The sequence below is a fragment of the Eleutherodactylus coqui genome, chromosome 3 (assembly GCF_035609145.1).
Source record: "Eleutherodactylus coqui strain aEleCoq1 chromosome 3, aEleCoq1.hap1, whole genome shotgun sequence".
Taxonomy (NCBI): Eukaryota; Metazoa; Chordata; class Amphibia; order Anura; family Eleutherodactylidae; genus Eleutherodactylus; species Eleutherodactylus coqui.
The window spans coordinates 281,867,131-281,895,106 of record NC_089839.1 but is presented as its reverse complement, the minus strand read 5'-3'; the positions used below and the strand labels follow the sequence as shown (position 1 = coordinate 281,895,106).

Genomic DNA, 27,976 nt, shown 5'->3' with positions numbered 1-27,976 from the left:
AAAGCACCCCTCTGGTCCCGGAGTCATAATTTGTCCAGGGACTGGAGGAAATTCTATTACCTGGCACCCTTTTTTCTCCTGATTTGGGTGCCTTCCTCTTCATTCTTTCACGATGGCCGCGGCGCTCCTGTTACTAGTTGATGCACAGCGTGTATCAGTAGTCTAACACTGCATGTTGCTTTCTGATTGGTCGGCGCTCATCATGTGAGCAGCACTTGCAAATCAGATTAGTATGTAATGTTTTGGACTACTCTATTAGTGCTCAGTGTATATTTGGCTGGGCGATGTAGAGAGGTGGTCGCCATACTGCTGCTTTTATGGTTTTAGCACACTTGCAACCATTTTATAAAATGTATTCCACACTTGGACAGAATTCCCACAGGGTTAAAAACTTTTCTTGAAGTTGGCCGTGACCGCCTTCCTGTTCTCGTAGAGAATCATTGAAGTTCTGCGCAAATGGTGGTAATGCTGCGATTTATTTATTTATTTATTACTGTGGCTTACGGGCGACCGCCATGAAGCCCTGATGTATCTGGCAGGCATTGCTGTATCGCCAGTCAAAGCGGATGAATCGTTGCAAATCCCCTAATTGTTTAAATTGCGCCAATAACTCCTCCATAAGGAGCGCACGTGATTACAGAAAATGCCGACTTCTGCGGTATCAGGCGTGCGTCGTGTGAATGTGCATACTGTATTGCCCGATTGATCCGGCTCTGATAGCTCAGCGTGGCGGCTGCATCGTAAACATTGGTTTTCGGTGATGCGCAGGATATTTCAGTAAATGGGGCCGTTCTGCTGTATTGATTTCGGCAGTATCCCATTTCCTCCGCTGCCTGTATGGAGAGATTGTCTTTATCAGTAATTGGTCGTCCTGCTGTGTTGGTGTCCTGATGCCTCGTGTAGACGGTGAGTGGGCGTCTGATATTGGTTTCTCTGCTAATCGCTGCTGTAGAACGTGATCTAGAGATCACTTCTCAGTGCTGAAATCACAGGCGCCGTTACTTGCTATATGGTTTTCAATCATTTGTGTGCTGCGTTTGCAAAGAGCGGTTCAGACTCAGGTTTTCGGTAAACTGTCCGTCTTGCGTTTAGGTCGGCCACCCATGTGTTCTGTTTCAGTAGACCAGGGGAATAAGGAGCTGCAAAGGTCGCCTGGCAGCTGCTTATCTCCAGGGAAGAGAAAACAATGTATCAGAACACAATGTATCAGTTCCTACCCAGCGATCGCAACATGTATGGCCAGCTCAAATCGGCTTAGTGTTAAAGGGGTTTTCCGGTTACTTTTATGACCCAAGTCCATTCTTGTCCAATTTCTATTCAATATTGATTATTAAAGTGGTCACAAACCGAAGGCCGCGCCGCTTCTCGGACTACCTCGTGTATGTTGGTATGCAGCGGTAGTCTAAGACACTGCATGCTGCTTTGACTGAATATGTGGGCAGCATCGGCCAATCAAAGCAGAGTGTAGTGTCAAGGCGATTGCGGTGTGGATTGGACAAGTAACAGATGCTCCTACAGAGGTGGTTGTTGCTATTAATGGGACTATAGAGCATGGAGGGAAAGGTTTTCGATGAGGTACACGGAAAACCACTTTAAAGTGCCATTGCGGTTATCTGCTAGCTGCCTGATTATACGGATAATCCTGGTTAGTTTTTCTTATTTTAATTTGTGCAAAGTTGATTTAAACTTTGGTAAGCGCTCTGACTTGGAGAATGAGATGCAGGCTCAGACTACAATCTGCGTCTGTAGTCTGTAACCATGGAGACACACAGAACTACGTAGCAACTCTTTACAGAGAACGGTAGTTTTTAGTTAAAAAGTAAATAAATAAAACTATTTGCAAAGTTACTTTTTAAAAGTGTATTTCTTTAGGGGGCGGCAGGAATAAAAATTGCTTGTGAAGTCTACATGACCCTTTAGGAGATTATTTTTCAAAATGTATCAATTAAAGTGAAGCCATGTTGTTGTTGGCGCTGGTAATAAACTGTTACATTCTGAGATGTAGAAGGTTTCATCTGGAGGAGATTCCTAAGAATGTGCTTTTTTTTTTTTTTTTTCCCTTGAGCGCACGGTCATACGAGCGCACTAATGGCTTTCAGTGGAGTCAGAAGTGATCCGGTGAGTGACCTCTGGGGTCATGTGTCGGGCTACTACCTTCCGTGGCCAAACTTGTGGGTGGCCTAGCCAAATTATCTTGTTTATCCAGTCTGGGTTGCAACCTTACACCGTATGACCTGTTCTTTATTTGCTGTAGACTATTCAGTATATCGTCGCCCCTGCATTGGTGCGCAGTCTTTAGCGGCAGAGGTGCGGCTTGTATTCTGGAGGCTGTATGAAGTACCGAATTGTAAGTCAGTTGTGTTCAGTCTTGTCATAAAGAATATAAGTAAATGGAGAGCTGCAAACAAATGAATAACTAATGGTTCTGTGTAGGCGGCCAAATAAGCAAGAACCTCTGATTGAGCCCATAAATTAGTAAGACAATTAGTGTTGATGAGGCCCCGTTCTGCTCGGTGTGTCCGGTGGAAGATAACATATTTTAATATTTAACAGGTTTTTTAGATTTACAGTGAAATATTAATGGTGTTGAGTTGTAAGATATTCAGTAAATAATCGGAAAACAATATTGCAGTTTCAGGAGATGGAAGCGGAGACGTTCGAGGTTGTATTCGCACAAGCTGCTGGTCCAGATTGGCGCAATCTGTTTGAGGCTTTACCGGCCGCATGGGGGAAAATAATACAGCAAGGACTCAAAAATATGGTAGTTTATATGACGGGTAGTGCAGCAGGCAAATGTCGCGTGTACCGGCCTATTACGGTTAGTGAATGAAATGGATGGGTGAAAACTGGTGGATCCATGGGGTCCAACTGCTGGGACCCCACTGATCCCAAGATAGGGGGCTGCCGATTCCCCTGTCCTCTTCACTTTTCGGTTACTGCTCCCACATCACTGAACAGAAGTGATCTCGGGCAGTCTCAGTGGAGTGACGTGGGAGAAGCAACCAGGAGGGGAAGAGGGAATTGAGACCCCCAGTTTTCAGGATCAGTGGAGATCCCACCGATCTATCAGTTTTCACCCTTCCGGTGGATTTGTGAAAACTTGAAATTTCATTCATTAACCGAAATACCACTTTAAAGGGATTTTCCCCGGGGCTAAGATATTGATGACCTATCCTTAGGACCAATGGGGATGGGGGGGTAGTGAAGGGTCCAACGTTTCAGGATCCTTGCAGAACAGTTGTCTAAAGTGGCTGCAGTACTTGGGTGAGCACTGTGGCCAGTTCATTGCATACCAGGCACAGTGCTGCACATTTTATAGTGGCTATGCCTGGTACTGCAGCCCAATCCCTTTCGCTTGCATGGGACTCAACTGCTCTCATCTAAGTGTCGTGGCTTCTTCAATCGTCTGGGGGTCCTGGGCAGTTGGTCCCCCACAAATCTGTCTTCTATAGGTCATCTGTGGTTTAGTCCCTTTAAATTCTTAGGACGTAATGCTCTATATAACAATGTCTTGTAAAACGTAGCAGATGGACAGCTCTGTGGCTTCTAGCGATGAAGCACTGACAAACGATGACTCTTCTTGAGGGCGAATTGACATTTTGGGTGATGAGTCAATGCTTAGTCACTTCTAGAGCACCAGAAATCCTTATTAATTCTCATTGTGACTGAACGCCAGCTATGTCTTACTGCCAGCTGAAAAGAACGTTCTATCCTCCGAGTGATGGGAGATGTGTCGTCACCGTTTACCACGCCGAGAGACTCAGATTTGCCAGACCCGGAGTTCTTTCTTCTATCTATATCGTGTGCCGACTGATCTTCCACGTAAGAAGCCATTGTAGTTCGGGGCGCAACGGACTGCGGTGTCTGACAGGGAGTCCAGGAACATATCTGCAGCCATCACCATGTAGACCCGGCTATCTGCAGCGTTTGGATATGTAAACGCTTCACAACTGATACTTTATTTCAGTGCCTCTAAAATAAGCCATAAAGTAACTTTTACTATAATCTTGATTTAAAGGGATTGTCTGGTTACCGGAACACCTTGCCCCTATACCACCAAATGCATTAAAATAATAAGAGCAGTACTTACCCCTTCTCAGCCGCAGGTCTCCAGTGCTGTACCCCTGCCATACTCCCGGTGATTACTGTGGATGATGTCCCGGGAAGTTACCTCAAACGCCCTTTCTCCTGGCATCAGCGCTCACTTCCTGGGCGCCATGACGCCAGGAGTTCAGAATGGTGATGCTGCAGCAGTCTGACTTCCTGTGACTACATCTGCCACAACAATCACCGGGAGGTTGGCAGGGATACAGCGCTGGATACCCGCAGCAGAGGAGGGGTAAGTACTGCTGTTTTTTTGTTCTTTTAACACAGTTGGTGGTACAGGGACGATGTGGTCCAGTAACCAGACAACCCCTTTAAGAGCAAGGAAAAATTCCCTTTCGCTTTATGTATGCAGCTTCCATGTATCTTCAAAAACGAAGGGCCCTGGTACACAGAATGACTATCACTCAAACAATTGTTGGATCGTACGAGTTTGAACGATCGCTGAGTGTAAACAGGCCAACGATGAACTAGAATGAATTTGCTTCGTTCGTCGTTCAATATATGTAAACATAAAAACCATCGCTGGGTCATTACCGTTCACTTGTACCGTCCCCTGAACGACCAGCGGTTGCTAAACTTTTTCGCCATTCGCTCGTTCACTCACTTTCTTCTGAATGCGTAAATTGACTGCATTTTAAAAAAAGGGCCTTTCATTGGCCGAACGACTTCTTGCTCCGCGTAAAAGGATCCAAAATCTCATCCTGCGGTGATATTGCCATTAGTTTGTCCCTTGCGTCTTGCCAACCTATTGCATGCACCATATAGTATTAGGGAAGTAGGGGGCATAAAAGACAACTCAGGGTTTGTTTGTAGTCTGTTACCATGGAGATGCATTGGTCCGCATAGGAACTGGATACCAGTTCAAGCGTAGCTTTTAATCAGTGAGGCCCAGTGGTGTCTATAGTAAAAGCCTTGTATTCAAATTGTGTTTGCACTGCCCGTTGGCCACATGCACCTGTAAGGGTGCCTGTCCACGGGCGTTTTTACATTGCGTTCCCCGTGGCAATAATCCGGCCGCGGGGAATACAATGCACGCTTTCCATAGCATTGCTATGGAAAACGCTGGCCCCCTGTCCACGAGCGGAGAATCATAGCAATTCTCCACTCGTGGCCGGCAATTCGCACAATGCTGCGAATTGCCGCGATTCTCCGCGGTCAGCCTATCTGCAGGCTCCTGCTCCCGAGGCGAAGATCCGCCGTGGGATACTGCAACGCCCGTGGACAGGCGGCCTAAAGCTCCTAATGCCTATGCTGTTGCATACAGAAGCATGATATACGGGTTTATTTTCCTCGTGGAAGTCTATGGGCAAGAGACGCCACTATATACGCATGCAGTGTAAGTACTTTTACACGGGACGGCTGTCAGGTGCACTGGTCTTCCAACGAACTTTCGTTTCTGTGCTTGCATACAGGAGCCCTAGCCATCAACTGAGGCGCCCGTCAACCCGCCCGTCTCTATTCACTGTGAACAGGCAGTCGTTCAAAGACAGGACGGCTCCTGTTTACACGGAACGAGAAGTCGCTCGCCAGTCTCTTCCTTTCAGGAGGTTAAACCAAGTGACGACTGAGCGATTTCTCGCTGTGTGTTCATGATACAAAAATCGCTGTTTCAAGTGATGTGTGCAAAAATCATACACATTTTACCGTAAATTGATGAGCAAGCAAATGGCGGTGAAGTTGCCTTCATGGTGCCGTGGGGTTCCCTGAGGCTTGGCGTGATCTCTCTCTCCCCAGCTCCGACCCAGGGGGTGCCGCGCTGCCGGCTCATAAACCTCCGTTATCTATTTTTATTGTTCTTGGTCAAGGAAACAAAAGGGACACAAAGACCATTCACATTTGCAATTCTGTGCCTCCACACGGCCAAGAACAAAAAGCCTCTCTTATATGGGAGGTAACGGACAGCAATAAATCAGTGAACCAGACTGGAACACCTCGGCCCCCAGTATCGTCCTCCTTTCAGGGGGCCCTCGCATTCAGCTAATTACCAGCTATGTGCCGTCTCATGGGCCGGACTTCTCACAATGCGTCACCCCTGGATTCTGCCAAAAACTCTGATATTTATCAAATTGTGGCCTGTATACGGATAGGATGCATAGTGTTCTTATGTGACGCGAGGTCCTTCTCCCATCCCCCAACACAGGAGCGCTGAGGTCTTCATCCAGCCATTGAGGATTAGCCGGACTCGGCGCTCAGGTGTCCTGTGGAGCAGATGTGGATTAAGCTGCTGCCTTCTGTGTAGCGCTGCTTGTACGCCTGGAAAACTGTAGCTTTACTCCTACCGGGACGTGGCGATTTCAGTGCATATGATACGGTCTGATCCCAGAGACATGCAAGCTATACTGGGGGCTCATTCTCATCACATGTAGCACCATAGAAAACATGGCTGCGTGCAAGTTGTATCAATTTACTAGAAGTTTATATTTGCAGATGTGGACGATGGGACTCGGTAAGATTTATCATCCGCTGGTGCATCGCTCCATAGGAATCGCAAGCGGAGGGCCGAGACTTGCTGCGATCTGTAAAAGCATACATGCAGGGATTACTTTGTTATGGTCCATTTACATGGGAAGAGCTGTTGGGAAAACTATGCCCGACACTCGTCCCAGTGATGATCCCCCTCCGTTCGGTTATACGGGAGCGAGTATCTGTTGCTGCCGGAATGGAGGCGGAGAGGGCTGGGAGCGTTCTCCACCCGCCTCCATTCACAGTAAGGCAGTTGTTCAAAAGTGAACGATTGCCATTTACACTGAACAATAATTGTCCCGTGTAAAAGGGCCGTTAGAATCCCTCATTAGACCAGCAGCAATGTATTGTGGCATCCATCCATGGGTATTGGAGGACCCAGGGTGTATCAAGATAATCCCAGTACATTATGCCACCAACCTGAACTAACAGGAAGGGATCATAGATTTATGCTGCTTGGGGCATATTCTGACCCTGTTATCGGACATGGTGCAACAGAAGTCTGAGTTCATCTCCCCCTCCTCCTTTATATTGTGCAGCACTTTGTCACTTGGTATTGGGCTCTGTCCCCATTGGGGCTTACAATCTATATTCATCTGAAGTACCCGGAAGAAACACAAGGAGATGCAAACTCCATGCACATGATGGTCTTGGAAGGACTTGAACCCAGAATCTGCAAGGCAACGGTGCTAACCACTGAGCTTTATCTGACCAAGTGATACTTTTCAACTCCTGGAATCCCAAATTTTTTGCCCGATGGAGTCTTGTCTTTGTTTTTCTTAGACAGTGATGGCTGGTCATCTGCTGTTACAGCTCATCTACGCCAAGGAACAACTACCGTGTTACCCTGAAAATAAGACCCTGTCTTTTATTTACCTTTGCCTTAAAATATGCTAGGTTTTATTTTCAGGGGATGCCGTATTATATTTACCTAGCACTGTACAGGTTCTTCCCACTGCTCTCCGGAGCGCCGACGCGCTTCTTGCAGTCCTCAGCCGTCCACAGAATATCACTTCCTGGTTTGGGATTCATAAATCCCGCCTCCAGGAAGCGATGGCTCTGATTGGTTTTCGAGTGCTGTGGGCAACCAAGACTGCAAGATCGCGTGGGAGCTCTAGATAGCAGCAAGAGCGACCTGGACTGAGCCTGCTATGTAATGCATTACTTTTTTTTTTAATGCTATGCAGGTAGGACTTCTTTTCGGGGTAGAGCTTATATTCCAAGCCTCCCTGAAAATCCTGAAAAATGAGGGAAGGTCTTAATTTTAGGATAGGCCTTATCGGGGAAACGAGCCTTGCATTCAGCTACAGTTTGTTCGACTAGGCATCGCCTGTTGGTTTGAGTTATTTCTGGCTTTCTCCTCTGAACCCTTTTGAGTGGTTACTGTCCACAGGATCTCCGTTCGCTGCATGGGTTTTTTGTTTTTTTTTTGGTTACACCATTCTTGGTACTCTATACACACCGCTGCACAAGAGAACTCCATAAAATTGTCCGTTTCTTAAATCCTGGCCCCGAAAATCTCTTCCCCCCCCCCCCCCCCCCCCATTCCCTTCTCTTTCTCCATTCTAATGTGGATTTACACTGAAACTGATCCACGGCAAACTTACTTGATTTTTATGCTGCACTCCGGAGTCACAGGTCTAATTTCTATACAGGGGAAGCTCCAAGCGTTAAAGGGCAGGTGTCTAATAAAGTGGATTTATAGTGTATATTTGTTAATTTTGAAGCGTGGTAAATTCCAGGGAGTTGTAGAAATATAATCTGGTTTAAATGCATTGCATATATAAAGCGGGAGCAATAAACCTCTACTAAATGACTAACAAATTGATGTAGAGTAAGAGAAGACCCCGTCACAAAGAACTTGGTCTATCAGGGAGGAAGGAGACAGATGGTGAGGGTAGAAGGTGTTTGCATGGTAGCTTTTCTAAAGGGGTGCTGGAGTGGGAAGGCATTTTTGGCTTTACTTTAGGCTTTCCAAGGGGGTGGAGAGTCTTATGTGGTGGTAGTTTCAGAAAATAGGTGGTACACAGGAGAACTGGAGACAATTTGTGTGAGGAGCAGAGCAGGAGACCTTGTGAGGACCAGAGATTACGTGTGTGGAGGTATCAAGGTATTGGGTGAGAGATGTATGGAGGAGACCGATTGTGGACGGCCTTCTGTTACACTGATATTTTGGAGTCTCTTGTGGGCAATGGGTAGCCAGCGAAGGGATTGGCAGAGGGCCGAAGCAGGGGAGCAGTGAGGAAGAGGTGTATTAGCTGGGTAGTAGGGTTGAGGATGGATTGAAGGAGACACACGAGCATTGGAAGAGAGGTTGTAGAGAAGGATGTTGCAGTAGTCTAGATGGGAGGAGATGAGGGCATGTATTAGTGTTTTTTGTTTAACTGTGTGAGGAAAGATTGTAACTAGGACTTGTATGTGTGGTTTTGAAGGACTGGGCAGCGTTAAACCAAGGGAGTGGGCTTTGGGACTGGGGAAAGTATAGAGGTGTTGAAAGTTATAAGTCTGGTGGAGATGGTGGGAAAATGGAGTTCAGTTTTCTCCATTCTATGTTTTTTAGAAAGCAAGAAGAGAAGGAAAATATGGACTATAGACACAGGAATTCTGGTTAGAAAAGGCGGCTACGTATTGGTGAGATGGGTAGATTCAGGTGTCATCAGCATTAAGGTGATGGCTATTGGATTCTATGAGCTGTCCTAGACCATGGGTGTAGTTGGAGAAGAGTAGGGTCCTAGGAGAGAGCCTTGAGGGATGCCAACAGAGCTTGAGGTGAGGATGTGGTGTGCGAGGCACTAAATGTTCTGTCAGTGAGTTACAAGGAGATGCAGGAGAGGACAAAGTCTGTAATGCCAAGGGAGGAGAGGGGTTGTGGTTGACTGTCGAAGGCAGAGGACCGGTCTAAGAGTAAGCGTAGAGTTTTGGGGTTAGCAGATTGTTGGTAACTTTGGTTGAAGCAGGCTCAGTAGAGGAGTGGGGTCAGAAGCCAGATTGCGGTTGGTCAAATAGCGAGTTGGAGCAGAAGTTGAACAGGTCAAGGTGGACTGGCTCTTCCAGGAATTTTGATGGACAGAGAGCAAAGGTTGAGGGATGGCTTTTTACATTTGGTATAATTGCACTTGCTTAATGCATTAGTTGTGTTACTACTGGTGAACGGAGCCATCTTTTGAGCGATAATCGTTGTCTAACTGCACTGACATGCAGTTTCCGTTAACTGATCGCTGATCTTTCAGCATGCTGAAAGATCAGCGATCAGTTATCAGGAATTCACAGCGGGATACAGCTGATACTATTGTTTCAGCCTAATCCCGCTCCCTGATGACGGACGTATGACCGGGTATGAAGAACAGAATGGTCCAGCTGTGTTCTCCATACCCCGCTCGGATCTCTCAGCTGTATAACAGCCGGGCGCTCCGAGCAAAGAACAGCTGGATGCAGAAGACAAGCGGGGTCACCCTTCTTGTCTTCTGCATCCTCCGCTCGGAGCACAAGGTGATCGCTCTCTGTTTGAGCGATCACCTTGCACTGTAAAAAGAACACAACGATTATCGCTCAAATTGCTCAAAAGATTTATTTATTTATTTATTTTTTTTTTAGTGATTTAATCGTTGTCTAAACCAGGCTTTAGCTTTATAGTCCTTCTTAGCAGAGTTGCACCTTCTCTGAAGTTCTTGCATGTGGGCCAACTGTTGCTTTCTTCTAGGAGTCGTATGAAGCTATGGGACCCCTGCGGACAATCCTATTTGCAATGAATATTGCTTGTATGCTCTTTGGATTTTGTGTGTTAATTGCACAGGAACTGATCTTCTAAATTAGCAACGTTGCAGCGGCTATAGATGCATTTACTGTTTAAGTAGCCCGGACAGGATATGCATGAACTTACTGTGCCACCTATGTGGCCAGCGAGCAGTCAGGAAAGGCCGTCTTCTATACTTCCCACAGGAGCTGCTGGGTGCGTGCGCTAATCCTCCCTGCCTTACAAACCAAACAGTCAGTATCTCCGATGAGAAAGTCTTCTCGCTGGTATCCGTGGAGGCGCTGGATTCACTTGTCACTCCTTAGCTGGAATAAACAAGCGGTTGCGCTGCTGTGTAAACATAGCCGGGTAACCTAACCTGTCCGTGATGGTGCCAGGGCGAGCGAGAGCAAATAGAAGCGAGGAACAGAAGTCTCCACCATTGTAAATAGATCACTGCTCGCCAATTATTTCCCATAGTAATATCTACGCTCCCTCGTATTTTGTTTTTACTTTTTTTGCCTTTTAAATTGCACTTTTTAAGAAACTTGGGTTCACTTTTTTAACTTGCTGGTGGTGTGTTTTTTTTATTTGTTTGCTTTTATGTAGAATACGGAAAATCCTATAGCCATACCAAAAGTAGATATAAAGGAGCACACACTAATATCTATATCCTGTTTCCCAGAAAATAAGCCCTAACATGATTTTTAAATGGTGCATGTAAAAAAGAAAAGTATTTTGGAACAAAAATTAAGACCCTGTCTTATATTTGGGGAAACACGGGGTGTATGTATGTGTGTGCAGATAGATAGATATGCAGTGAATGCCTTTCATGTAACTTTTACACTGGCCCAATTCTCAGCTCAGTATAACGAATGCCAATCGACAAGCGCATCATGTAATGAGCGATCGTTTATCGCGATAGGCCTGTTCTAGTCGATCCGCGAGCATTTTTAGGCCCAACGATCAGCTGATGAATGAGCGATTGTCAGGCGGTGGAACGTTGGTGGCCGTGTGAAAGGGCCATTAGGTGCATAGAAAACGTTTTACATGTGAGGTATTTAAGGACAAAGGTGGGGATGACATTCTTTTGTGCAGAAGAGATAAAAATGCTTCCCCTCCCCCAGCATCTGGAGTGAGAACAATCCAGGAGATTAGGGGTAGACCCTGCTGCACTTCCCATCCTCCGTCCAGCTCTGAAGTCTCTGCCCCCTGATCCTTGCTAGTGCTATGTACAGAACATGGGAAGGAGGTGCGCTTATCCCTAACCTACCCTGCTCAATACTAGCAACACAAATGCACTTTTCAACTTGATTACCCCACAAACCAAGCGGCCATTAATAATCAATGTGACATGTGCCGACGTTAACTTTATTTACTGCCTTGGTCCAGTACCTACCCAATTTTGGTTTTTTTCACAAAGGAATTTAAATCTTTATTCTGGCGCCAGATGTAGTTATCGACCCTCTACCATTTGGACTATTTATTTTGCAGGACTTTTTCCAACCTTTTTGTAGTCATCAGGGTCTGAGAAAAACTTCTAAAAGACGGCTTTGCTCCCATTGAAGTCAACGGGAGTGAAGGCACCAATTCCACTTCTGGCTCCCAGCATCTGTATCAGAGCTGGGAGTGTAATGGGTGGCTTTGCTCCTATTGATTTCAGTGGGAGTGAAGTGGCCTGTAAACCCCCACCCACCCATGTCAACGTCTAGCCTTACTGCACTGACAGACCGGGAGATTAGCTGATTGCTGGGATCCCGAGTGGTGGATTCTGGTGGTCAACTATTGACCTATACTGATGATACTTCATCAATTGTAAAAGCCTGGAGAAACCTTTAGTTGTTGCAGTGGAAGCCCAGAACCAAAATCATCTGACCATGTTTGGATGTCGTCTTCCAGTTGGGTCACTTTGGAATCTGTCATTTGGGTCTGCTGGCTTGCGACTTGATGTGGTGGCTGTGGATGGGCTGGTGGCTGTTCTTTGCTGCTTATCTTCCATCGTGAAGGCTGGCTTATGCAATGGAGCATGAGATGACGCATTTATCCGCTCCCTACACTTCTCATGAACATAGGTTGTCGCTTGGTTCGTAGCTGTGTCTGATCCCTTCTTTTCTTGAACTGTAGAAAGACCTCTTTGGGTATTTGGCCATTTTAACATAAGCAAGTGGTCGGCCTTTTTGTGATGCTTCGTTATAACAAACTATTGCGGTTGAGCTACAGCTAATTATTTGGAAATCGTGATTTTTCAGGATCCAGCCTGTGCCTTTCTTTTCCCAGATTTCTCTTTTCTGCAATATTGAGCCTTGATATACACCCACCCACAAGCTTATCTCTGAATGCTTTCGTTTGTGGTCGTTCCTAGTGAGTCATCCTGATAATATAGGAGGATGGTCCCTGTTGACATGATCAAATGGTGGGCAGTACACAACTTTGACTTACGAGTCGATAGTCTATGAACACATTCCTGGATACCCGCCAGACATCCATTCTGGCTCTGGAAGGGCCGCTGATTCCTCCAGGCCATCTGCTACTGCTAATCTGAAGACGTGTTCTCTTGTGAATAAGACAATGAAGCGGGACGCTGGAGCTCGTGCTACAGTTCTGCAGAGGACCATCACACCGGAGCTTGGTGGTCAGATCACACCTTGCTCTACCAGACCGTATCAGTAGTTGTCCTACCAATGGAAAAGTGGAGTTTTTTTGCACTGAAACTCAACGAGACCTTTTTGGAGGGCCTTGTGCCATTGAAACCATAATTAGTTTCATAACCATAATTGGTTCCTTCCCCTGGCAATGTAGCGGCATACCTCCCATGGTCCTCCCAGTCTGTTTACAAACAACCGCCACCTGACTTCTGCAGCCAGTTGAAGGCCACGGCGGTCACATGCTGCTCTCAGTTATGGCCCTCGACACCAGAGCTTTGACTTCAGACGATGTATAAAGTGTTACAGTGTAAGGATTAGTGAAAGCTTGTAGTACCAAAAGGCTTCCAGATCTCCGATGAGGCCGTCCAACTTAGAGCGGCCCTCTGGTTTCGGGCCAAATTTCTGCTTTGGGGTTGGGGGGTATTACCTGCACTTGTTCTTCTCTGCTGTCAGTAGGATCTGCAAGTTGTGGTCCTTGTTTTTGGTCGTCCAAGATGCCTGCTGCAATTTTCTATAAGTCTTAAGGCTGGGCTCGCATGTAATTTGCAGCATGCCGTCCGCGGGAGGTATGCACAGCATGCAGCAAGCACGCAATGACGTTGCATGCTTGCTGCAGGCCACCCATCGTTGTGTACTGTCTTGTTTTTTTTCTGGCGCACGGTTTTTCCACAGTTCGTGGGATCGGCAACATAACCGCCTAGTGGTGTTGGTAAGGGGGTTGGGGATGGGTGTTTATACAGCTTATTCCATGCGCAACACCCACGCATTAGAATATGCTGTACGGACACATTTGTGTGAGCCCGGCCTATCACTGCACTGCTCTCTGACTTGTCATTGTTAATCACTTGATCAGCAGTGGCCAATCAGGGAGCAGCTATAATGCATTTGTACACTAACACTACCAATGCACTATGGGAATTGGGTGTCTGAAGATGGCGTTGGTCATCTTACCCAGCTGAAAATGGTACCTGAAACCGGTAGACCGGATAGACGCAGAGAAGAACCATGGCAGGTAATACACCACCTGCCCTATCTGGTCCTGAGATACAATTTTTTTGTTCCAAAAGTGGAGGATCACTTTAACTTCGAAATTGGTGATTTCTGATGGCCGTCTTCTGAATTACCTTCATGGTTGGTCTGTAGAGGTTGTCATCTTGGATGATAGTAGTGTAAGTTTACAAGCTCCTTTAAAAAAGGAGCTTGTAATTTTTGGCCTGGTCAGGGTTTCCGTTGATGGGTGCACATCTTTCGGTCAGCAGGAACGATGATTTTTTTTTTTTTCTTCTTGTAACTACAGCGTCCGCCCGTAACTGGAAAAATCGAATACGGCAGAACTACTTTTTAACAAATATCTGGCATTGATCACCATCTGTCTCACTCATTCGTGTCCTAAAGATGCCAGTGGTCAGCAGAAAAGGGTCTTAATTGGTCTTTTTGGTTGTTGAAAGTCTCTATGATCCACTTTAAGGCCTGCATAAACATTAGAGTTTAGTCTTCTGAACCCACCGAAAACTGCAGAGCCCGACTCCCTGTTGTGTTTAGGGGTGGTTCAACAGCCCCGCAGATGTTGGGTAAAAGAAGGCTTGTTGGAAATTTTTTTTGGTCCTCAGGAGATAAGCCGGCACCAGAGCTGTCTAGCGTAACACCCCAGACAAATGCTTGACTTGTCTGAACATCCATATGTATGGGGAGCTGCTAGCTAATTCAACAGCAGTTTCTATCATTCATCCGACACTTGTAGGTGTATGGGGGGGCTTTAGACTGATGTCCCAGTAATCGATGACCGGAGTTACCTCATAACATATTTGGAAGGGAACAGTTTTAGAGAATTTATCAAACTAAGGCTGCTCATACACATTACATAGCTGCCGGCCACACGCTCTTAGACCAACTGCTATCTCTGTAGCTGCGGGTTTTCTCCTGAGAACAAAAGAATCTGCTAATTAAAATCCAATTCCCCAGTCCTTGTCTTCCCCCAACATCGCTAGCTTGAGGCCAGCATATACATTGGCCGTTCCCACTGATATTGGTTGGCTCAGTCTATCTCAAGGCCCTTTTAAACACAAAGATGATCGCTCAAAAGATGGCTTTTGAGCGATCATTGTGCTTAAACTACTAATTGGTACTAATGCCAATTACTAGCTTATTAATGCGTGTGAGCTGTGGGGAGCTATATTCAGAGAACAGCGGGTGGTCTGTTCTCCGACTACATTCCCTTTGTTCTTAGGGCTGACAGCTAAGACAATGTTATCATCGCTCCCCACGGAGAACAGAGAGAAGTCCCTGCTGCGGTATCAGCTCATCTGCCAAACAATGGATTTTATGCTGAACATAAAATCATTGTTCGGTAGAAAAGTGAAAGATGGGCACATTTACATGCAACAATTATCAAAGTGTGTGTGTGTGTGTGTGTGTGTGTGTCGCCGCGCCACCCTACATTTGTTTTTCCCTTAACAGTGGACAGGAAATGGCTTGCTAGGCTGTTTCCATTTTTTTACTGTTCTCTTCATATAGGGGACCAGTGGCAATCTGTCTTGGGTCCTTTGGGCACACTGGACGACAGGAATATGCCATTGTTGGCAATCAAAAGTGGCCATTTCGGAATCCTCCAATGAAAGGGTGACAGTGGGCGAGTGTGTTGCCAGCTGAGCTTTCACCTTCCCTGCCGACACTTCCCATTTCTTTTTTGGATTCTATGGAATGGTGATTCTTGCCAGTCTCAGGAAGATGTAGAATGTGCTCAACAAAACTCAGTTGGCGTTTAACTTGGGAATACAGTGGCCATGTATGAGAGCAGCCATTAAAGTTCTTCATTGGTAGACCAATTATGGTAAGTAACCTTGAACAGGCAACGAAGCCAGCGTCGTCGGAAGACCTCAAGCCACTGGTTGATACATGAGGTCGCTTTCTATCTGTTGGATGCATATAGTGCATTCAGGATCAAGATGGGGTTCAGAAGTGGCATCTTCGTTTAGTAATGGGAGTGAGGTGGTAGTCCATATACAGCGTAGCTGTGGAAAATTGCCCATGCCTTCCCGATACGACACTGGATGTCATGTTTGCTATCCTTGTCATTGGTGATTGTACTGCCTAGGTAGACAAACCGGTCGACCTCTTGCAACCGCTGTTGTTGGTTGAGAGTAATTGAGGTATTATGGGTGTGCTATATCAACTCGCTTAGTCTGTCGTCTTGCAGTTAATCTTAAACCAACTCTTGCCACAATTTTATTTTTTTTTTGTCCACGGTAAGGTCTTATTTCTAAGACTCTGTGCAGGGTCGTGCTAGGAATCCAGTAGTCCTGGCTTGCACCACCAAACCAGGTTGTGAACCCCTAGCGGGGTCATTGAGCATATGGGTGAGGACAGAAGGGGCTCTTGTGATGTCAGTTCATAGTCAACGGCTGCTTGGGAATTTGTCTTGGCCGCTGCATCTGCTATGCACCATGACTTGTCCCATCAGCTCCTCGAACTGCTTGTATCCAGCAAGGATGTCTACACCATCTGTTGGCTGAGAGAAGGATAAATGTGGGGTCACGTATAGAACGGATGCACTGTTGTCTATACAGCAAAGCTCATATGAACTGGAGATACTTGCGGATGACCTTCAGAACTGAGCTCCTTTTTTGATCGTTCTGCACACTGCTTGCTGGGTTGTGCCAGTCGCAGGATAATCCACCAAACTGGACCACGTCCAGTCCGCTGTAAGCTAGATGGTTAGATCCGTTTCTTTGCGCCCTTTGATTGTTTGATATGAAGGCGGATGTTGGCAGTCCTCTCTGGACTTGGTTCTATTCTCATCTCTGTGGGCTTTAGTTAAAGCGAATGCTCCATGTCGATACATCCTACAAACCGTGCAGGGTCGCCGGGAGAAGAGATTATTGCCAGGAGCCGGACTCGGGGCGTCAGCTGATCTACTTCTGGCCGGGGCCGTCTTTGAGACCACGTTGATCATTCTCATGATCGTTGCATGCAAATCCTAAGTTATTGCTTGCAGCAGCAAAACATGTATTTAGCATCTGTGATCGGCTTTACGGCCTGTTTTGCGTCAAGCAGTTGGCGGTAAAGCAGTTGCACAGTAGCGATGCTCTTCCTGGTCCCCAAATTTCAGTTTACGCCTCACAGGTGGAACCATTAATCTCCCCTTTATGTAACCTCTGTGTTCAGATTTACGGTTGAATATTTTTTTGATTGTTTTGCTCTTTTCCCGGGAAGTGATGTTTCTGACGGCTCTTGTTTTTGGATTTTGACAATAAATCCTTTGTATAAATAAGTTTTTAGCTTTTATACCAGATTTTTTTCACCTTTTTGTATTCATCTCCAAATATCCAATGTGCAGCACTGTATTACGGCGCAGTACCGCCTTGTGCAGAAACCGTGATACGGCGCTGTAGAGGTTGACGTCGGACTCTTTTGTACCTTGAGCTTTACACTAATGGTGGCTTTACGAATGAGGATTTGTTTACTAGTCGCTTAGTCTCAGCTCACCTATAAATAGTCGCTGCTTGATTATAAAGGAGACCACTTTGCGATGAGATGTGCGCTTGTTCAGCGTGCGCCTCCCACTGGATGTTGATTAGCTTCCCCTTTTTTTTTTGTTTTAAAAACTTTGTCCAGGGTTAGGCGAGTCTCGCACGTGTTCCGTTAAATGTCGCTCGAAGCCGCTGCATTCTACTACGTTTTTATTTATTTTTATTTTTTTTAAAGCTGCGTTTTTGAACGTATGTCAGTTTGGCAGCACTTTTTAACGCACCCATCATTGTGATATGTAATAAAGTACATTAAACGCTGAAAAATAGAACAGGCAGCGCTTGAAAATCGTGACGTCCGAAATGCTGCGTTCGAGCGCAGGCCCACTGAAATCAATGGGAGCGGTGTGCTGCGATTAGTGCGGCGCTCGGAACTCCACGCTAATCACAGTAAGAAACTGCCGCCTTAGAAAAACATGGCTGCTTTCTTTCACACGGAGCGAGCGCCACCTTTGTCCATAGGGTTGTATGTGATATTGCAGCTCCGCTCCATTTGAAGTGAATGGGAGCTGAGTAGTTGCAATACCAGACAAAACCCACGGACAAGGGTAGCGCTGTGTTTAGCAAAAAGCAGCCCCCCCCCCCCCCCCCCAACCCTTTAAGCGCTCACTGGTCCCAAAACCGCACAAATCTGTGCGAGTGATTCTCGACTGAATGTCGCTGCTACAGTTCCCGTCCGGTTTTGGTCTCGCAGCATGTCGTGTTCACGTGAAGACGGCTCCTGCGTTTTTATGTGCAGTCAATGAATCTGTGTTGGAATTTGAAATCTATGGCCGCCAGAGGACCTCGCGCCCCCAACCAGTCAGCGGGTGATATTTTGTCCCGTGTAAACAATTCTTTCCGCGATTGAGAATTAGAACAAGTGAACAACAATCTTTTGCGCTGTCCTGCTGGTTGTACCCCTCATATAATAACCTCTTATCGTACCATCCTCACCATTTTTTTGCGTTGTTGCGCCTTGAACTATTTTTTTTCTTTCACTTCCACTGCGTAATTCTTCCGTTTTGGCGACTATTTTGAGCGACTATTCCGCTAATAGTTGCGCATGTAAAGCCGTGCTTAGTTTTTTCTGTCCTGTGGCTTGACTCTGTATATACGTACGGAATCCCCAGGCCCGCGGATCGCTAGTACAGAAGTGCGGCGATTCTCTCCATACAGGCCCGCGCACGTGTTTTTGTTTGTTTTCTCCAATATAATTGCGTAACCTTGTGACTCCATGACCAGACCTGCTCCCCCTGGGTGACTTCCTTTTGGGCATAAACAGGTCATGTATATTTTCTTTTAGGTTCAGGCCTCGGCTTTGTTTCTCCGCTCGCGGTCCTGTCTAGGATTTGTGCGAGTGCAGCAGTTCAGGGGTTAACGCCCTGTGGTTTCGAGGAGGGCGAGCGCTGCGCTGCAGAGGACCCCGAGCAGATGCATTGGGGAGAGGGGGTGGGGAAGGGCAGTATTTGCATAACTGATTAAGGCCTTCAGGGGGATTACTGGCAGAGGTGGGGGGGAGGGTTTGGGGATGGCACAATGGATGCTACAAAGGATGCAGATACTCCGCATTCCCCCAGAATGCCCTTTTATTGTAAGGCAGTTCTTCCAGTCCTGACCTCAGGATAAATCTGTGTGTGAGGGGGAGGCCGAGATATATATATATTATATACATGGTGGGCCACAGAAAAGTAGCCAGCAGCACACCAGCTACAAGAAATCTGCCCCTGTTGCCCATAGCAACCAATCACAGCCTAGCTTTCATTTTACCTCAGCAGCATATGAAATGAAAGCTGCGCTGTGATTGGTTGCTATGGGCAGCAAAGATTTCATTTCTTATGCTGCTGGGGTAAAATGAAAGCTGGGCTGTGAGGGAAAGCGGTCAAAATATTTGTGCTGCCGTAGTAACCAATCACAGCGCAGCTTTCATTTTACCTCAGCAGCATAAGAAATGAAAGCTACCCTGTGATTGGTTACTATGGGCACAACACTCTGCTGCCCATAGCAACCAGCATGTGGTGTCCATAGTAAGCAATTACAGCGCAGCTTTCATGTCTTGTACAACTGAGGTACAATGAAAACTGCGCACTCATTGGTTGCTACGGGCAACAGGCATATTTTCCTTTTTAGACCGCTTTCATAATATTTTATAAAGGGATATTTAATAGATGTTTATAATCTATTCTAATACAGGGTGGGCCACGGGGGAGTATTATTACTCACTGATAATAGTGCAGCCCTACGACTAAAGTCAAGCGCCCAGCAATTGTACTCAGTGGACATGTCACTTTATGTTGGGGATAATGGGGTTAACAGCGGCACGCCGGATCACTACGGTTTCCTTGGATACGGCTCTCTAACATGCATTGGCTACAAAACCGGACTCCCGGCTTCCTGATTTTTAGTCCCTGCTGATGCTTGAGGCCGGATTTCCGCGGGTGAGTGCGATAGCGGTCCGAGAAACTCTGATGTCACACTTGTGAGGGCTCCTACTCAACTTGTGTTGTTTTTTTTTTACCGCGAATGTCAGTGAGAATTTCTAATGTTAGAAACGCATCGCAAGTTGGTGCTTTGCGTTTTTGTTTTTTGTTTTTTTTTTTTTTGCTGCGATGCGTTTTTAACATTAGAAAGTCCCATTGATATTTGCGGTAAAAAAAACCCGCACGTGTCTGGGAGCCCTAAGGCAACCTTCACACGGACGGGTGCGATATCATGCCTGTCAATGTGCGTTTTACCCGCCGATGTGAGGCGGTTTTCATGGAAAAACTCTTCGTATTACTACTTTGAAATTCCAGTGATCCGATTCGGTGCTCGTTTCACGTGTGCGCCAGAGGGTCGGCAAGTGTTTACCACCAGCCTTTCATCATACGGCATGCAATGTATCTGACTGTCCCTTCGAAAGCAATGGCTGATGCGTTCCGAGGGGCGTAAAAAAATAGTACATGTGTTTTTTTGTTTTTTTATTTCGCAACTCACAAAACGTGTGCTAAACCATTTTTTTATTTGTTTTTCCTGCAATTGCAGTGTGTTTTGCAAGAAAATAGCTGTTTCACTAAAAATCGCATTGCATTTGCATGAAACTAGCATTTACATAGGAGTGTGCTAGAATTTTTTTTTTCTTCCTTTCATAGAAAGTAAAAGGTTTTTTTTTATTTTTTGTAATTTTTTTTGGCTGTCGGAGGTGTTCAGAATGGCCGTACCTACACAATAACGCCTGTTGGCAGACGAAAGGTCATTAATCAGACTATTGGACCAAAATGTGAATCGTGGCTGACTTCTTTCCAGCCAATGACGGTCGGTCATCAGTTGACAAACAATTGTGCGTTGTTAAATTTAAGCTGACAAAAGATCGTTTTGGTTAAAATGAGACATTTTTCATCAGCTTTCTTTCGCCTGTTTATGGCGCCTTAAGGCAATATTGGCATGGGGCGGATTTTTCTTCCGGACGCTCCGCATGAAAAATTTGCAGCATTTCCAGTAGCCGCACCGTGAATGAGATTTTCAAAAGTCTCGTCCACACGCTGCGGAAAAATCTGCCCAAAGTTCATGCACAAAAACTTTACAGAATTTCCATTGTCGGCGTGTCGCTGATTTGCGGTGTAGATTCCACCTCTTCAAACATGGGGGTGAATTCCGCACCCAGATCGGTGTTAAAATCTGCAGCAAAATTTGCACCAAACGGAACGGCTTTTGCGCTGCGGATCTGACGTGGAATGTTTGCTGCGGACACTCTGCAGGACGTTCTGACCCATGTGGACAATAGCCCAGGGCTGGAGGTGGCTCAGCTCATCGGTGGTTGGAAAGTTCTTGGTAACTTGTAACAACCAGCAGATGTGGGGGGAGGGGCGGCTCCAAAAGTTGCTACGTGTAGATACAATGTAGATTGCATTATATGTTGCAGGCTGAGCGGCAGCTTTGCCACAATTTTGGCACCGTGGATCCACCTTTTTAGGTTATACTCTTTTTTGTTCACGTTGCCATTTCCCCTTTAAAGGGGTGGTCTCGCGAAACCAAGTGGGGTTATACACTTCCGTATGGCCATATTAATGCACTTTGTAATGTACATTGTGCATTAAATATGAGCCATACAGAAGTTATTCCACTTACCTGCTCCGTTGCTAGCGTCCTCGTCTCCATGGTTCCGTCTAAATTCGCTGGCAGCTTGCTTTTTTAGACGCGCTTGCGCAGTCCGGTCTTCTCCATTCAGCACGAGCCGCTTCAGTGTGCTCCCCGCTACAGCTCTTCTGCGCATGCGCAGATTAGCTGTCACTGCTCGGGAGCGCGCTGGAGCGGCCATTCTGCACCATCCTCTGCGCCGGGGGGGCTGCCGCTAGGCCGGGGGAGCTGTCGCTGGGGAGCCGGGGGCTAGCGCCGGTTACCTGCTGTCTGGTCGGCGGCTGCGGGGCGTCTGGTCGGCGGCTGCGATGCGTCCGGTTGCCATGGAGACACAGCTGGCGGCGTCTCGGGAGCGAGCGACGGGGAAAGAGCCGGCGGCCATCTTGAGGAAACTTTTATAACTTGCTGAAACGCTGGAACGGTAAGTACGAACCAGCTAGAAATGTCATTTACAGGGGGGCTTAGTAATGTGTGTTTAATGGGGGGGACTGGGCAAAAAAAAAAATTAACTGCTTCCTCGAGACATCTCCTTTAATGTAGTCAGTGCACATAATGTAAGGAAGACACCTTTACAAATCCAGTTCTAGCCCAAGTCTTCGCTCCGCCCCGGCAACCAATCAGCTTTGACTTTCATTGTGGATTTTGCACCAGTTGTCAGTGTAAATATTTGTTTTTGGCTCAGTCCAGTGTGGTAGGTGTGAGGTCTGTGATCCCAGAGCCCCTGCTTAGTATATTGTCTGATTGATGGCTGTCAGGCAGCCCAGCTGGAACAGATGCCCCCCAGACCCCGGGACACCCTGTTGGCCATAATAGGAGAGGCGTGAACAAAGAGCCAGGCTGGATGTCTGCGCTCTTCACACCTGTCTTGTTTACTCCCATCCACCACTACTCACAGATCTTCCCTTCCAGTTTTTGTTTTTCTCCCCCCCCCCCCCCCCCCCCCCCCCTCTTTTGTGCCAGAAAACTCTAGTCTAGTGTCTTGTTTTTTTTTTGGGAACACTTCTACGATGAGTAATGAGATACGATGGTAGCGCAGCATTGGGTGGGGTGGGGGGGACAAGAAAACTGGGGTTCACCCGTTGACTACACTGCAAAATTTTTGCTTTTGCTCTTCGTTATCTTTGCCACATTATCAACCAAAATTTGAGGAAGCTCAGATCGGGATCGTGACTGGTAGATGGTGGGTTAGGTTGGCAAAGGTCCAGATACCTAACCACCTGACCTAGTGCCGCTTATCTCCAAATAGAGAGATCCATCCTGTGACCTTCAGCAGGGATCTGCTGGGTTCGTACGCCCTCTAGTTATTTTTCAGGACTTGTTCGTTCGCTCGACGGGCCGTGTAAAAGGGCGAGCGATCTGCCGGCCAATGAGCGAACACTTGTTAGTTGCTGACAATTGATTTTTCAACAGGCATAAAAATGCTTGCTCTGATCGGCGCACAGCTCCCCGTGTGACTAGTGATGTAGAGCCGGCGTACGGAGGCCAACTATGATCATACTAGCCGTTAGCAAAACCCATGGAAAGTAAAGCAAACCAGTGTCGATCTCCGCCTCTGTTCACTGATTGGTGATCGCTGTGGTGTAAAGGAGTGATTATTGCTGGGACGCCTGTTGGGCACTTCTGCATCAGACAATCCACCCCTATAAAAAGACCCTTACTCTTGATTTATGAGCTGTTCTTTTATAGCATGAGTATATATCCTCTAGAGTTATATACGGATGGGGGGGGGGGGGGGGGTAGGATAGTTGGGCTCTTGGCTATCTGGCCTAATATCAGGTGACTTTGTTGTGTCGGGCCGTCTGCCTTGAGAACAGCAGGTGTGACAGTTCTCGCTGACTGAAGATGATGTGATTACTTTAATTAGATAAGGGACTTAGCTGGATTCCAATTAAACCTACCTGACTGCACCGCTTGCTAAACCTGTCAGCTGCGCTCTCGTTCACTTAGGTCGTCGGAGACTGGCCAGGGCGGCAGACAGCGTGTTAGTGCCCGCTTGTAAACTCGTGGCCGCCTTCTGATTTTTGGTCGTGGCTGGGTTTTTTAGTTATCTGTTCCAACAATTTAGAAATTCCAGCACACTAAGGCAAGCCGCACGTGGCCGTAGCGTCAGAGTTGCGCCCCGCAGGTCAGATCAGACAGCACACAGACCACATGCCGTCCGATATACATTCTGGAGCATCGATTGTCCCTTGTCTTGTCTGTGAAACCGACAGCATTAGGACGTGCCATGAGTTGGTTTTCAAGTGGACCATGGGTCAGTGTGGCATACCGTACCATGTGTGTAACATCATCGGCTATAATGGGGTTTGTGCCGTCCGTGGAATTAAAAGGACAGTCCAAAAATACACCTGTGAACCCAGCCTTCATGTAACGAGCGCTAATTGACAAGCATGTTGATTGCCACTTGTTTACTCCATTAACACAGGCTTATTAAGTCGAGAAACCCTAACGACGATCACTTGTCCCCATTCATCGCTGCACCCCATTCACAGATATACAGCGAGTGTTTGCTGAAAGTGCACGGTCGGCTGAGGAATGAGTCTGCTGGATGATCGTGGCGCCTGCTACACGATCCGACGAGCATTCATGCTCCATAATTGGGCCTTAGGGTGTGTTCACATGGGGGCGAGAAAAAAAACATCCGTTTTCTTCCATTTTATTTCAGTTTCTCTGCTCCAAAAACAGTTTAAAGCTACAGAAGCCGTGAACTGACCCCCCAACGCAGTTGTGAGAGCCGCCTTATTCAAACAGCGCAGATTTGGTTAATATTTCGCATCAGTATTTTGACCCCAAAACTACAATTCCTCCCCCCCCCCCCCCCCCTTGAGGATGCCATGATGTATGGACGCGGTCTCCCCCTGGACTGTACGTTCAGCGGACTGATTGCCAGGAGTACAGGAATGCCCAGGATGACACATGGGACGGACGTGTTACTTGCAGGCTTCTCGGGGCCCTTGATAATCCTGGAGTGGCCTAGACAAATACAAGTTATTTTCCATGATAGATCGGCGTGTTGTAATGCAAAGAGCCGGGGCGGAGCCGTATGTATATAGCAGCAGGTCATGGAGCCCGCTGCTGTTATGCTGATTGGCGCTCTTTGATGGCATTGTGACACTGATGCTGACTTGCTGATCTCATGCTGAGCCTGACCTGGAGGAGGAGGCAAATATTGGTTCAAGAGCGCCCTCTGCTGGTAGATGGGAGAATTTTTTGTTTGCTTTTGTTTTTTTTTTGTTTGCTGTAACTTTTGCATCGTTTACCCAAAATATTAAGTATATATTAAATGGATTTAGTATTCTCTAGAAATAAAATGGGACACCTATACAAAGAATAAAAAACTTCAGTCATGGGAGCAGTTAATTCCCTTGTAAACGCTTTAAATATCCATGTGTTAAAAGGAAAACTGTGGCTTTGCTTATTGGGTGGGGTTGGAAAGGTTAAGCCTTAAATGATGACCTGTCCTAAGGATGGCTCATCAATATTTGATTGGCCGGGGTCTGCCGCTCGCTGATCCTCAAGCCTGCTGTCAAGGTGGACGGTGCTGAAAGCGGATGGCGCTGTCCATGTTGCAGCGGTCAGATTTGATGCTTCAGGCACAGCTCCCATAGAATTCATTGGGGGCTGTGCCTGTAGTGCCAAACCAGACTGCTGCGGTGTTAACGGCACGATCTTCCTCCATCGCTGTTACTGCGGACAGAGACCCCGAGGATCAGGTGATTGGCAGGGGTCCACTTTTCAGGACCCCCACCAATCAACTATTGATGACCTATCCTGAGGACAGGTCATTAATGGTGAAAGCTCCAGAGGTGGCGTTACACATTATATAGAAGTAGGTTGGTTGGTGAATGGCCATTCCGCTAGCGATCGCCTGGTGATTTATGCCAATGTAGCCACCATTTTACTTCATGTTGGCTATTACACTCTTGATTATTCCTTGTAGAAGGGGTATATCCATCTTGGGAATTCTACAGTGGGTGGACAAAAAAATGTGCATTTTGTATGGCATTTCCAAGCCTTAAATTACATGGGATTGTAAATCCTATTTCACAATACTACCAGTAAACTTTAACTATATTAATAAGGCATGTAGAGACCGCAATTTTTTTTTGGGGGGGGGGGGGGGGGTGAAAGGGTATATGACACAGATGCTGCTGGTCGGATGTTCACAAGGTTCCATTGCTCAAGGGTTTCCATATTTTTGTCCACCCCCTGTATTTCAATGTGTTTTTGACATTGCGAAACCATGCTCTCACCCATAAGAGGCTTATTTCCAAAATGCTCCGTTCTCCAGAAATTGCAAATATTGATTCTTTCATCATCTGGTTGATTACTGCTCGTTACAAAGGAAACCGGCCACCGAAAGAAACGGGGGACGCTGGCGCACTACTTTCATCTCAATCTGATGGCTGGGCTGTCAGCTATTGCGCCCTGATATCTTTCGATAGAAGAGGGGGTCTGTTTTACCTGACGGCGAGCGGTACACACCCAGAGATCAGAGCAATCAATAGCTGCCTGATCAGGAGAACGGAGCATTTTGGAAATAAACCTCTTATGGGCGAGGGCATCGTGTTGCAATTTCAAACACATTGAAATAGGATTCCCAAAACGGAAATAAAGGGGTTTTCCAGGGAAACACAATTGATGACCTATCTTCAGGACAATAGTTGATCAGCTGGGGTCTGCCATTTGGAAGCCCAGCTAATTAGCTGATCAGGCGCCCGTGGGTCAGCACCATTGCATACAAGGGAACAGAGCAGCAGCTTCCTTTCTGAACCCATGTGTAGGGGCAATGACAGCGGATGCCTGATCAGCTGACCGACCAGGGTCCTGGGTGGCAGACCCCAGCTGAGACACGGTAACTACTTGTGGATTACTGCACCTGAATGAGCATTCGCATGTATGGGGGAGTCGGTAGAAGTAGCCATCGGTCAAGTGCTCAGCTATTGCAGGTGTTAGGCCACATTAAGACCACCTTTAGTGACTGATCTTCAATTGCTTGAGCGTTACAAGTGCGTTGAACTCTTAAGTTCAGTCTGAATCTTTCCTTGATGTACAGTTGCTGCCGGCCTTATAGTAACATTGTGGCATAAGCCGGTTATGATCCAGTGACCTATCAATGTTATTAAATCTTACTAAAATTAATATGCTCTTGAAGAATTTTTTTTTTTCCCAGGACTAAACTAATGATAACCATCATCAGGATAATTAATCAATAGCTGATCGGCGGGGGTCTGCCACTCCGGATCCCTGCGGATCAGCTGATTGAAGTGACTCAAGCACTGCTGCCTCTTCAATCAGCTGATTAGTGGGGATCTCTAGCAAAGAACTCCTGTGGATCAACTAGTAGTGATGACCTACCTATCCTGAGGACGGGCCATTAATAATTTAGTCCTGAAAACTCCTTTAACCTGGCGCTGGCCTTTAAAAGCTTTTGTTCATGAAGTGCAAATTAGAAATTTTGAAAAATCTTGATTTCTGTGTAATGCAACCTGTTTTTGCACACGTTGACTCGCTGCGGGTTTTTGTGCAGATCTGTGGCAGATTTCACACCTTCAATCTTATTTCAATTGAGCGGGTGATATCTGATGCAGAGCCGTGTGAACAGACCCTTCCACAGTCTCTGGTAGAGTTCTGTACTCCTGAGCCTTGTAGTTCCACGACTGATCTAAAGCCACGTGTTGCTTACCTCCGCTGCAGATGATTGAGTTTTCTCCTCTTCCTCCCGCAGAGTGCAGCCGCTGCCCCGAGCCCAGTGCTTGGTAACATTCCTCCAAACGATGGGATGCCGGGAGGGCCGATACCCCCTGGATTCTTTCAGGTAAGATGTGTGGATTCCGCAGCAGCTCCTTCCGACGGGCTTGTTGACTTGTGCCGCAGCCAGCTCTCTGATTAGTGGGCGTACAGGTGCCGAGGCGTCCTTCCTCTGTTACTCGGCTGCTAATTATGGGACTCGCTAATCAGCAGGAATTATCAGTAGCATTAATGTTTAGCAAAGCTGTTAAACAAATGCTTGCAAAATGGCTAATTAATTTCTCTTAATTAAGGCAACTGCTTGTGGTAACTAGCCGTGCTGTCTCTGGCAGAGGGTTCCCGGGACCAGCTTCTGCATCACAGCTGTAGAGTCTGCTCCACGGAGAGCGCAGGGAGCTGTCCGCCTAATATGAGACTAAGCACATTCTGCTCCATCTGCAGCCTCTAAATGGATAAATATTTCTAATCTACCGAAAGGCGCCAAGAGCTTTTAGCAACACTTCGTCATTGTGTGCCTGTCACTAAGCTATGGGTTTTTCCTTTCATGTTCTTTCCAGCAGGGTCCACCTGGGTCACAGCCGTCTCCTCACGCACAGCCACCACCTCACAACCCTAACATGATGGGTCCTCACAGTCAGGTAAGTTGGGTCGTGGCT

General features: G+C 46.8%; 1 protein-coding gene across 7 annotated transcripts in view; it reads left to right on the top strand.

Annotated features, from left to right (window-relative positions):
• SSBP3 (single stranded DNA binding protein 3) overlaps positions 1-27,976 on the top strand; it is a 55,456-nt gene that overhangs the window by 11,460 nt on the left and 16,020 nt on the right. For 4 of the 7 annotated variants that reach the window (XM_066597568.1, XM_066597567.1, XM_066597564.1 and 1 more), the window contains exons 5-6: positions 27,298-27,387; positions 27,878-27,958. In XM_066597568.1, coding sequence (XP_066453665.1) covers positions 27,298-27,387; positions 27,878-27,958 — 171 coding nt within the window. The remainder of the gene's footprint in view (positions 1-27,297; positions 27,388-27,877; positions 27,959-27,976) is intronic. The other 3 variants (XM_066597569.1, XM_066597566.1, XM_066597565.1) reach the window with 1 other exon arrangement.